Source organism: Histoplasma capsulatum (genome assembly GCF_000150115.1).
Source record: "Histoplasma capsulatum G186AR genomic scaffold supercont2.2, whole genome shotgun sequence".
NCBI lineage: Eukaryota > Fungi > Ascomycota > Eurotiomycetes > Onygenales > Ajellomycetaceae > Histoplasma > Histoplasma capsulatum.
The window spans coordinates 822,502-834,263 of NW_025544802.1; the positions used below are offsets into that span (position 1 = coordinate 822,502).

An 11,762-nucleotide genomic window follows, 5' to 3' on the forward strand; every position below is an offset into this window, starting at 1 on the left:
TTCGAACCCAGCGCATAAGGAAATCCGCGGATTCATATCTTGGACCGGACTTGGGCTCACAAACGTGATTAGTTCAATATCCCGATTAGTAGGACATGATCAGACGGAATCCACTGCTCTAAGTAGGTGGAACGCCAATGAAGAAAAAAAGAAAAAGAAAAAGGAATAATTCGCACCCACCAAGATAAGTGTTTTGGCCTCTGTTTTCATGCCACAGCTGACGCGGAGGTTGAGAAAATTTCCTGCCGTGACATGTCCGGCCAAGTGGCCGAAAGCAGTAGACATGCCTGCCACGCAGCCGAAGAGCATAACCACCTGAATGTGATATGTGCACTGTATTTTCGACACATGAGTCAATGTTGAGCACGCCCCGGTCTCATCGAGTCAGGTGTCTATTCATGGACAAGCAGTTTGTTGAACGCCTCATTTCTCTCATTTCATTCCCCGAGGCCGTTACAAAAAGTTCCGAAGCTGTATGGCCGGAACACTTCTCTGCCAGAGTTACACAGGTTAAAAATAAATTACAGTCTCGATTAGTCTTTCGGAAGACTGATCTTCAACGCATACGCAGCTTGATAGAGCTGGGTTAAGGATAGAATTCGCTGTCAGCCTTGTCCGCTCGAGCCTGGCCTTGCAAAGCTAACTGGTTACCAGCATTGTGATCGTTAATTGCGGCTAGACTCGGTCTAAAACGTGATAATCTTCCGCGCGTAGAGTTATTCAATTCACTTGATGTCGTTTCTGCAGTGACAGCGTCTGAGTATCGTGTAGAAGGATAAGGTGGACACGTCCTTTCAGGAGAAGAAAGGGAGTAGTTGCTTCGGCGATAGTTCGTGCAACCCTAATCGTTAATGAACTCCGCAATAGGCCCATCGGTGTGGCGAGAATCCAGCCCAAGTGGTAATGTGCATTGACACTTGGCTGTACTCACTTCGGCACCTGTCAACTAAATACTCTATAGCGACCGAAGGTGGTTAGTTATGCGGGATCCATCAGGCTCTGCTCGAAAGCCTCCTCCAGCCCCCAAACAGAGAAAATGAAAGGGAAAAAAAAGAAGGGGAGCAAAATCTGTATGTCCGAACATGGATTCAATAAAATGGGTAAATGAAAGGCTAAGGAGAGAAATATAAGATCAAGGAAATAGTTTCACCATACTCTGTATAATGGAGTTGGGATAATTCGTTTTACTTAAAGAAGCCGTACAGAACCTGAACGTGGTTGGAATGCTACTCACGGATCAACCTCATTACAGCTATGCAATACTTAACTCCTTTTCTGGGAAGTTATATTTTTCCTTTTTACTTTAACCTTTTCTTCTCTATTTTTTATCATTCCCAGGACCTTAGCCTTAGCCGATATCAATAAATATCAACCCTCTTACACTCCAACCCTTTAGCGATCCCTAGTATCATGATATAATACCCAAACTTGGAACAGCACTCAACTTCAGCTGCATTTGACATTAAAATGCTGATATAGAGCTACTCTGTATAGCTAATGGCAATAATGTGGAATTTCAGTGTAAAATATTATGGTGTTTCGTTTTGGTGATTTTCAATCTAAGTAGCAGCTTACTCTGTGCGATACATGTTGGGATCAAGTCAACTGCTGGTCCCCTGCGTAGAACGAGAACAATGAAACACTGCATTCAGGATATTAACTGCCCTAAGAGTATTTGGAACCCTGTCAAGAAAGGTCTATCTAAGTTATTGAATGACTGTATATGGCTATGCCCCGGCCGATGACAAGCCCAGGTTTTTCAATATTTTGCCATTTCCCTTGAGCGAGGACTAGCATGCGAGGCCCGAAGAGGTGAATGAACCCCATGTCCGGTAACACCATCGGGCTGGTATCAAAACCTGCCCTCATCCGTTAAAAGCTGCATGTCGTAGCAACGGACATGCCAGTAAACAGCAAAGGTCAACGTCTAGCACTTGCGCCGCGAAGCACCCAGAGTTGTTGACGGGCTACTGCTCGCAACTGGCGTTTTGGGTCTTGCTGTTGCGCTCTGAGGTCAAAACTTGGGATCTGTTCAGTAACTATATAACATGACACAAATGGCTTGGTTAACATACATATCTGCTCAATGATACTAGTATCTCTAGCATTGACCTTTGAGATAGATTCGGATTCAAAATGCTGGGGTTCAGATTAGGTGATTCCATCCAATCTAAAGTACACTCAGTCCCAACATTATTAATACACCCAAAAGATGGAGATCAAATGTAGGAGGATAACATTGTTGTCATTGTTAACTATCTAAGCGAGAGCAACACAGTATGGTCTGTGAGAGGGTTGAACCTTGGTTGGTTGTTATTATGATCTAGCAGCTAGCGGCAACTAACATACGTATGTGTGGGTCACGTGGGGTAGGGCTTGTGTAGGACCTCCAACATGGTCGGGGAGCACGTGATAGGGTAGCGGTAGTATCAAAAGATGGCCAATGACCATTGAGATTCACGCTGAAAGTTTTTCCGGCCGAAATTTTGCCAGCCCGTTGAAGTATCGTTGCCTGGTGGAGATCATGCTTTCGGATCGCAGATCATGGGCCCCACAATGCAACCTTGGAAGCGCCGCGGCAAAACGACCAGGTCGCTCGAAAATGACGCCCGACAGAAATTTACTCAATGAACGCAACCTTATTTCTAGACAATCCCTTATCCTCTAGAATATCCATACCAGATTTCCTCTATCTCTAGAATACTACTGAGAACACTAACTACTTGTAAAGGACAGTCAAGAGGATTGTAAAATTTTTGCAGTTCTGATCTGATCTTTGTTTGTTTCTCATTTTTCATTCCGGCTCTTCGCCCTTATTTCTTTATCTCTCTGCCTCTGTTTTCCCTCAATCGACAATATGAGAGGGTACACTGGTCATGTTACAGGTCCTGGTTTGAAGATTCTCTTTTTTTTTTATACCCAGCACCATAAAATGGGAATTCTGCTAATTACGGGCGCTCCAGGCTTCAAGCTCTTTGAGATATTTCTTGGCGGCTTCCGGATCACGATCTTTTGGGTCGACTCGTACTAGAGAGTGTATGAGTCGTGCAAATGAATGGAAATATTCTGGCCCCTTTTTCATGAGACTACTCGGAAGTTGAGACTCAATGAATGAGAGCTGTTCCTCATGGTTGGCGGCTGTGTGACAATTGAGGTCAGATTCAATGAAATTTCACACAGAAATTGAAGGAAGAGAAGGTATTAAATTGGGTGTGGGGAACATACCAACATAATCTGGTAGGTGATTTTCCCAGTCAAATAGATGCTCGTGGGATATTGCATACACGAACTAGATAGAGTTAGACATGACTGGAAAATGGAGAAAAATTCATTTAGATATAATCATATCTAATGGGATATCTTAACCTACCACACAGCCTAGACTCCAAAGGTCAGACTTCACAGTTGCAGTATTTGTGCCATTACGCTCCAGCTCTGGGGCACAGTACTTCGCCGTCCCGAAAACATTTGATTTTGAAGGCGTGTCAAACCCTTGTTCAAGTACTTGTTAGTAGAACTATTCTACATTGGTTGGATCAGAGGAGCTGAATCAATAGGCAAAGGACATCTCTATCAGATATTCAATTGGAATAATGGTGACAAACCTTTACCAAAATCAATTATATCAACTAGCGACATATCATTGGTATTTGTTTTAAGAGGATATCCACAGCGGCGAATGATATACTCAGGCAGATAATCTGGGCGTGGAGGTGGTGTAGTCAAACCTGAAACATTCCAAAGTTGAATATAAGATTTTTGATCTTCCCCAAAACTCTTAATCAGAGCTTCATTGGTAAAAGCTTCAGAATGTAAACCTAGGCAAACATTATTGTGGCTGATATCTAAGTGAAATCATTTGCTTGGTTAATGAATGTTTGTTGGGCAGTATTGAGCAACAATGAGAAAGTAAACACCACCTACCACCATGACAGATTCCCATCTGATGAAAAGCAAGCACCTTCATCAAGAGTGTCCTCACAAAGATGGTGAGAGCAGGAATACCGCTAGGTACATAAAGTAGGAGTTCAAACCTGTCCTGAAGAGTGCACCCAAGTGGCTTTAGGCCAAGACAGAGAAACTGATTTCGTGTGGGAACATGAGTGTAGAAAAAGGCAACCTCAAGTTTTCCAAGCCTCCGTAAAATGCTCATCTCAGAGTTGTCTGGAGTGCTATGCTCAAGTCGTAGAATTTTCAGGGCAAGGTATTCGTCAGAATTACTGAACACACCAAGTGTCAGTGGACTTAATTTAATAAGTTGAGGTGATAGCAGGAGAAAGGCTCATGGGGCAATTACATGTCTCTTCCCAACCAAACAGTGGAATAAGATCCTCTTCCCAGCTTTCCAATGATCTTAAAGGAACATGACTTTCCTTCATCAATCAAGTCTGAGCCACCAAGCACATCATCAATCAAAACAGGACACAGGCCGTTGTCAGTATAATCACGCAGAAACTCGCATTCACTACCCTGAAGACAGGCTACATCCCAACCAGGCGATTTGGAACCTTGACGCTTCACGGGATACTGCTTCGGTTGCAATGTCGGTTCCATTGCTGGGGTGGCTATGGGGACGAATATTTTGGTCGCAGCATACAGATGAAAACTAAATTCTAAACCAGAAAATTCTTGAGTGCTCGAGTTTGAATCTCTGACCTGGTTAATATAGTTATGGGCAGCGGTCTGCTTTCCAACCCAAAAATGATAAGTAAAAAGAAAGATTGGGAAATCCCTTCATCGGCTTGGACCATTCTGTTTCAAGCGAATGTGTTGGCGCCGCTAGGCTTCCCGCACTTCCTATTGCGGACTAGCGTACTATATATGTAATCAAAGCCGGTGCATTTCAGAAACTACATTACAATGAATGCCCTCACAGCGTAGCGACTACTGCCCAACCATTTCCATGAAACAGCCTATCAAGTTCATTCATGCATAACACGTCGCTCCGCTTTGTTTGCGCATTGAACGGGCCGGCGATTAGCAGCCAATCCTTCTATACTAGCATGCATATTCCATCCCGCCCCCCCCCAATGCTTAGCCGCCAGACTCTCAAGTTATTCAATGACAAGAATATCATCGGTCAGCACTACAACATGGCCAACAGTGATGTGCATGTTCTCATGCACTAGTATGGTGAGAGCCACTGAACTTCAAAACAACAGCCATCAAGGACCCCAATGGCTAATATCAAATCCTTGATGCCGTGAGATATTGGTTAGCTCTATGGAGATGCCAACCAACAAAGCATATATGATTCACTGTTAATTATTGTAAAGTTTCCTTGAAAGCAGTCCTTGCTGCTGGGCACTTCTCGTTGCCCCTGCCCACCAATTCACTAATAGCCAGGAGCAACCTTCTTTGATCATCCAGCTCAAACAACTATATCCCAAACATCACTCAATTTGCCCACGCGCTTTTACCTGTGAATATTAAGAAGATATGAGAGAAGTCATGTATGAAACAGACAATAAGGAGGGCCAATCCCTAGCTTGGGTTGTATATAAACCATTGCGACCTCCAGCCTATATTCCCTCTATCAATCATCCTGATTCACAAGAAAATCTCTGTTAAACATCTTTACATCTCTACGGCTCCGTCAATTCAAATATACATCTTATCCCTTAGACCACTGGTTGTTAGACTTTTCAACACTTTCTTTCGCTCAAACCGTTATCCTCTGCCGATTCAAGATGAATAATAAGGATGATGACCCAGCTACGTGGCCGGTCTATACAATGCGGTACCGATGTTCGGGGGTCGAAAAGCAGCTTCGACTTGAATGGCATCACACACCTAAATCCTGGAGTGTGGGAGTGGTGATCCAGTGCATCAAGGACTATATTGAGAACCCCCAAGATGTGGTGAATAATAATACCAGCGAAACCTTCAAGACCCTTCTACCAGATTACTGCATTGTGCTGTATGTTATCATCCCACAGACTAACTAGCTTGTTGATTATACTCATATCCAGTGTTTTTGTCTTGTTCTAGGAAGGACGGTCATGTGACTCAAACCACGGCCACCGACAGAGCACCGGATTCCGTTTTTCATATTTCTGTGCGGTTTGGTAAATTCGCTGATCGCGCTCGGCCGGGCCCAGCGTGGGCCTACTCTGTCCACATCTATCTCAGTCAGAATACAGGGAAATATGTACCGAAAGAAGTTAAATGGGATAACCCAACAAGCGACAAGCCACGGCAGGCCGCAGTACACAAGAACAGAACCCGATGGCCTGCCGGTGCAACTGCTACGACAGCACCACCGGCTCCCAATGAGCAACCATTAGTCTCCACCCAATCGATTGAAGGGTTGGTTCCAGCTCCTCTCCCTACTACTAATCCATGGGGCGGATCAATAATTCCGCAGCGGCCGTCGAACACCCCACACGGGGGGGATGGTCCAGGCCAAGGGCCTGCCACAGGGGATGGTAGAAGTGAATAAGAAAGGGGCCCAGACCATTCTGGATACAGAAGAACATCTCAAGGGTAGAACCCATTTTTGAATTCTTAGAGATTGACAGGGTGTTCTGGGGATGGACTCGAAATCAGGTCTATTTTCTGATATGATATCATCACTTCGTTGGATGTGGTTTTCTCGAGTTTTGTGTTACTCTTTATTGCTTGGCAATAGCTCTCGTTCCTCTATTCCACCGTACACGCTCGTTACGCCCTGCATTGTGTTGTTTTGTTGTCTCATGGAAGATGTTTGAATTTTGGGTTTTTGAATTTCTGTCTCTAAATTGTTGATCGTGTGCTCAAGTAACTGCTGCCTAGGTATTTCGTAATAAAGAGGATTGTGCGGGCGATATATATCATTGCTAGATACCATTGCTAGAATTCATTAGTGGATGTCGTCAATAGATATCATCAGTGGATATCATTCATTCAAGCAGCTCAGTAGAGAGATAGGCAGGTAGGACGGCAGGTAGTCAGCTAGTAAGCTAGCGTTGATAGATAGGCGGGTAGCTAGATGGTAATATTTATTCTCATAGAGATTGATTGGTTATTGAGCAGGCAGGTTGGGTGGTAGGTAGGGAGGGAGGTGGATAGGTAGACAGGCATGTAGATAATTCAGGGGTAAAAATAGGGGGCTATCTGAAGTCTCCAGAAAGCAGCTGATACATTGATTGTACGTAATATTACAGAAAAGCTACCTCGTTTATATGGCTGGTGGAGGTAGTTGGCCGTACGAAACATGTATGTGGTTATTTGGGGGCCTTGGCATGTTAGGTCACTAGGAGCATTCCCTCCTTGCTCATTGCCTACCTCTGTATTGTTATTTGTTTGTTGTTCCTCCAGACGAGTTTCCTTTTTGTTCCTTTTCGTAACTAAGGAATAGAATAGTGAAGCAATCAGTTCAGTTTTGAATCATTCATTTTGAATTCAGGCACTACAGTTGAATCCTTGGGACCTACGGAGATAGAGGGCTTACGTAACGAATTTCCGCCACTGGTTTGTTTTCTAGTTTTCCTTATTTGTGGTTTGTTCAAGCATTGGAGAGTCTAGCATGTGGATGAAAGTTGCCATTGTTGGACAGTGTTCCCGATTGCCTCAGCGGCCCAAAAGAGCATCAGCCAAGTATATTGACCCCTACAAGTTTGGAAGTTTACGGAATTAGCCTAAATATGCTATTATGCTTGTAGACACTCTTCTTTTTCCGGCAGAAATAGCGAAGGCAAAGATTTGAGCTTCGCCCAAAAGATATTTTCTAATGCTACGTTATTCACTAAGAAAATGCATACCAATAACGATATGTACCAAATTCACTCAAAGTTAAAGCAAATTTCCAATCTTGTTGCTCTCCTTGGTAATCCGGCGGGCCCATTTGATATCAATACCTTTTATCCTACCTGTGAAGTTCTGTCGAAATTTTGTTTACTTCTGGGAATTTATCCACTTTTTTTTATCGCTGCCTGGGTAAAACGTCGGGTTTATCAGAACCGATAATCACAATAAAGTAAAACTTTACTGTTAAAAGCAAACATCCTGCTGAAATCTCGGACGGAGGAGACTAAGGAAACATCAACTACGAGCTAGCCAGCACAGAGGAGCTAAAGGTCAACCAAGATTCCTAGGCTGGATGTAGCGGATACAACCATCAAGTGCGAATCCCAAATAAATGCAAGCCGCAAAAGCCCGCAAATTTTTAGTTCCTTGAGGTTCCGGTTACTTTGCTCGTGAGTGAAGAAGCAAACCTGGTTATGTTGCTGCAGATCAGTTCTCAGATTACGAACTCAAACCTGGGGTTTTTTCGTTTAGGATTCTTTTCTTTAATTGATTTATTTTTTTTAATTTTTTTTTTATCTAACTAAGTGGGGTTCAGGTCTAGTTTACATGATATCATTTGCTTGATGACCAGTATTGGCATCAACACAAACTCAATTTTGACCTCACTTCCATTCCACTTATCTCAGACTCGGATCCTCCTCTTCTAACTTCCAATCTTTTTCAAGAATTTTCTCCCTCTCCCTCAACTTCAGTCCGTTGATGGAATTGGAAGTCGATTTGCATTGGGCTTGGCGCAAACAACATCCCGTGATAACTTTGCGTGCGACCTGTGGTTATCGTTCCGCCATTTTTGAAGCCGGGGTTTTATAAAATATCCCACCGCCGTCGAGGTTATATCCTCCTTTCTACGTTTATCCGCATCTCCTGACAAAACAGGACCAGGCGCATCAATTTCACCATGTATTCCACATTTCTCTCCTTGTCTCGGTCTCGACACCTACGCCCTTTTCCCATTGGTAGAGTTTCAGGTACATATAGGAGTGCTTTTGTGCGGGCACATAAGACATGAAATATATATATATGTATGCATGCATGTATGTATGTATAGCGAGCTGACATCCGTGTTACACCCTGAGAGCTGCTACTGCTTGGGTGATATATGATCCTCATCTCATCCTCATCACTAAGAAGAAACGCCAATGCATTCCCCGGATGCATTCCCTTCATCTATGCAATATGCAATGTTACCAAAATGTTGAATATGAGAAAATATATAGGAACCAATTTCAATGTTGTGCCAAGAGAGAAAAGGAATCTGCCGTAACGTGGCTGTGGGACAAATGAAGAAAGGTATACAGGTTGCCACAGAACTCCCAAATGCATACCATGAGATCTGGTGTATGTTCTCGTCTGATGAATGGAATATCTCTCGCGTGGGTTTTCCGCCCCCCTCTTGCGCAGACGTCTTCTACGCACCCAAATCTAGCCACGATGGAGGATCTGTTTCTTTTCAAGGTTCGGATTTCGTGTGACGGTCGGGCGGCTAGATGCATTCATAAAGCGGAAAGTGAATCCACAGTATGAGAATCCCCATAAATTCTCCCTCCTGTTGAATATCTATAAACGACCGGAGTGTTTGGAACTGGTAAAGAAAAAACAGAAAGGATAATAGAAACATACTTAATCAATTTGTTCACAGAGAAATAGAGAGAAAGTCCGTTCGTCACCCCACATGATCAGAAGGCCCCGGGAGTTTTACCACGCTTTGCTACGCGATGTTCCGCACGTATCCCAAATAGAACTTTGATTATTCCCTTGGGATACTCCCAGGTGGCATTGGCCAATATCCTCTCATCGATTCCAATTTCCAAGGATCCATGAATACTGCGGCTGCATATCGCCGGTATCATGCTGCCCATGGTACAGGCCTGGTACATTGAGATGAGGACACATATAAGTACCATCCACTTGCAGACCCGATCTCGATAATCCAACAGGACGTGCTCCTGTTGGTGTGAATGAATTTGCGGTTTCAATGCTGAGATAAGTTTGGATACCACTTGGCTCAATAATGATACGTTCAGCTTCCGTGCCGAAAGTAGATGAATATGAATGGTTGAATTCCACGTCAGACGCTTGAAATGGCCATACGGCTGCACTACCATGATAAAAGGGGCATGGAACATTCGGTCCACGTGTCGACGGATCACTTTTCGCGCATTCGAGTTCAGGTGGAGATATAGAAACGCTCTTACTTGAGGGAGATAATTCAAGGGAACTAACGGGCTCTGGGGACAACGCATCCGTTACAGCAGAGCCAGACGATTTCGGGAGACTTTTCCAGCACAACGTCGGAGATGAACTCTCCTCCTCTACCTTCTCCCGGGCTTCTTCAGCTTGTTTGATCAATCCTAGTCGATCCAGAATTGCATGGGTGCATGGATTGCCATCCACAAGATCGATCGGGTCCCCCGGAAAACACTCATTGTTTACGCAGTGGGTGTACAGCTGTTGCAGTGCCTTCACTACCAATTCGTGATGCGACTCGAGCATTTCGACAAAGCTGTGGCAGGAACGGGAAAACAAAAAAAGAAAAACAGATATGTCAATCCTCCATCGATGAGAGAGCAAACGGCGCGAAAGAGGAATATAAGTTCTCACCCTCTTGAATATGCCTTTGTTTGTGTCGCCTTTCGCTCACGAAAGAGGCATGGATGGTTGTACGTCGCACAGCGGTAACACGGTTGGTTTCCGTCGCACTGGAGAAAATTATGAGCTCAATGGCCTGGAAACAACCAAAAAAGAAGGATAGTGACGTCGTATGACTGGACCTTTGTCTTCTTTACCCTGCAGCGGTCGCAAGCCTTGAGAACGTGTTTCCGTTTGGCCCTAAATATTTGATACTGTGTCCCGCCTTCAACAAGATGCTGAGATGAGCCGAACCTTGAAAATGCTGCCATCGTACTGGTAGCGGAGGGAGGCTCCGAAACGTTGGTTGAAACATGGAGTTTCGGAAAAAGCGGGGGTGGTTGCGGCATTGAGGCGTTCTGTTTTGAGGAATAAGGTGCAAGTACAAACGAGATATAAGGGCGATGCTAAGAGAACTGAAGCCGTGCCAGCGAGACCTTGCAGAAATGGTGGATTTGCGGGAGAAAGGAACATAAGATATAGGAAAGCGGTGACAGCGATTACAGTGAGTGACGAGGCTCCAGTTCTCCTTTTTGCATCCAACCCTCCTTTTCTTACCCACACCACTTCCTCTTCTTACTTATAGTACAGTACAATGTTGTGACGTGGAAACAGCTCCGATTGTGATGCTATCGGAATATTTGATGTCAGGAATTATCCTTTCCACATTTCGTTTCTCACCCCACCACGGCGCCCGTTTTATTCGAAGCAGCACAGGGAAATTCGAATTAGCGCGCCTTTCATAAGGGGCTAAAGGTCGTGGTCTAATGCCATGATGCTTCTGTCTCAGCGTGACTTGCACCCAAGGCTTTGAGTGGGGCATGAAGATGGAATACCAAAGGCCCCCCAAAAGAGAAGCGGGGCAACAAAGCTAGATTATCGACAAAATCGGAGTTAGTGGGCGAATGTTATCTCTCTGCAGGGTGCTAGGGTCAACGTTTGGGCATCAACCTTCGAGGATTAGCAGGTGCTCATGGTGTGGTCCCATCTTGGCTGCCTTGCAATGATTCAAGGCATCCTATGGAACACGATTAATGCAGCTTGTCGTGCTAGGTAATCTGATCATCTATGGTCAAGCAGACGAGAGGATTTAGGGTTAAACTTCAATCGATAGGCACAGAGATTTTTAACACGAAACATTGAATCAAAGGTGATAGGCAGGCAGAACACCGCACCCTTTTGAACCAGACGGATATTTCACACATGCCCCAATAGATGCGCATATTTTGAATACCCGAAATTGCCCTTGACTTCCTGTGTGAAGTTTGGTCCAAAAGAGTCCTCAACTTGCTGCAGGTTGGATCAGCCTACAGTGGTTTCTCCCATCTATCACTGTGTTTTTCTGA

General features: G+C 44.4%; 5 protein-coding genes across 5 annotated transcripts; 2 read left to right on the forward strand and 3 right to left on the reverse strand.

The window, feature by feature from the left end:
• Nucleotides 1-1,701: 1,701 nt before the first annotated feature.
• Nucleotides 1,702-2,451, reverse strand: HCBG_01489 (uncharacterized protein; the record flags this gene model as incomplete). The annotated part of the gene is made up of 4 exons (XM_045428539.1): nt 1,702-1,859; nt 1,935-2,039; nt 2,076-2,139; nt 2,350-2,451. 4 exons carry the CDS (start codon nt 2,449-2,451, stop codon nt 1,702-1,704), a joined length of 429 nt encoding a protein of 142 aa, XP_045290325.1.
• A 93-nt stretch (nt 2,452-2,544) lies between these two features.
• HCBG_01490 (uncharacterized protein) lies at nt 2,545-4,554 on the reverse strand (the record flags this gene model as incomplete). Its single annotated transcript, XM_045428540.1, has 6 exons — nt 2,545-3,138; nt 3,226-3,289; nt 3,371-3,492; nt 3,606-3,845; nt 3,925-4,220; nt 4,370-4,554. The coding sequence occupies 6 exons, from the start codon at nt 4,552-4,554 to the stop codon at nt 2,945-2,947; spliced, it is 1,101 nt and encodes a 366-aa protein (XP_045290326.1).
• Nucleotides 4,555-5,735: 1,181 nt separating this feature from the next.
• HCBG_01491 (uncharacterized protein) lies at nt 5,736-6,503 on the forward strand (the record flags this gene model as incomplete). The annotated part of the gene is made up of 3 exons (XM_045428541.1): nt 5,736-5,920; nt 5,992-6,309; nt 6,368-6,503. The coding sequence occupies 3 exons, from the start codon at nt 5,736-5,738 to the stop codon at nt 6,501-6,503; spliced, it is 639 nt and encodes a 212-aa protein (XP_045290327.1).
• A 1,004-nt stretch (nt 6,504-7,507) lies between these two features.
• HCBG_01492 (uncharacterized protein) lies at nt 7,508-8,037 on the forward strand (the record flags this gene model as incomplete). Its single annotated transcript, XM_045428542.1, has 3 exons — nt 7,508-7,578; nt 7,644-7,852; nt 7,979-8,037. 3 exons carry the CDS (start codon nt 7,508-7,510, stop codon nt 8,035-8,037), a joined length of 339 nt encoding a protein of 112 aa, XP_045290328.1.
• A 1,542-nt stretch (nt 8,038-9,579) lies between these two features.
• On the reverse strand, nt 9,580-10,766 carry HCBG_01493 (uncharacterized protein; the record flags this gene model as incomplete). The annotated part of the gene is made up of 3 exons (XM_045428543.1): nt 9,580-10,291; nt 10,390-10,487; nt 10,575-10,766. 3 exons carry the CDS (start codon nt 10,764-10,766, stop codon nt 9,580-9,582), a joined length of 1,002 nt encoding a protein of 333 aa, XP_045290329.1.
• Nucleotides 10,767-11,762: the final 996 nt, after the last annotated feature.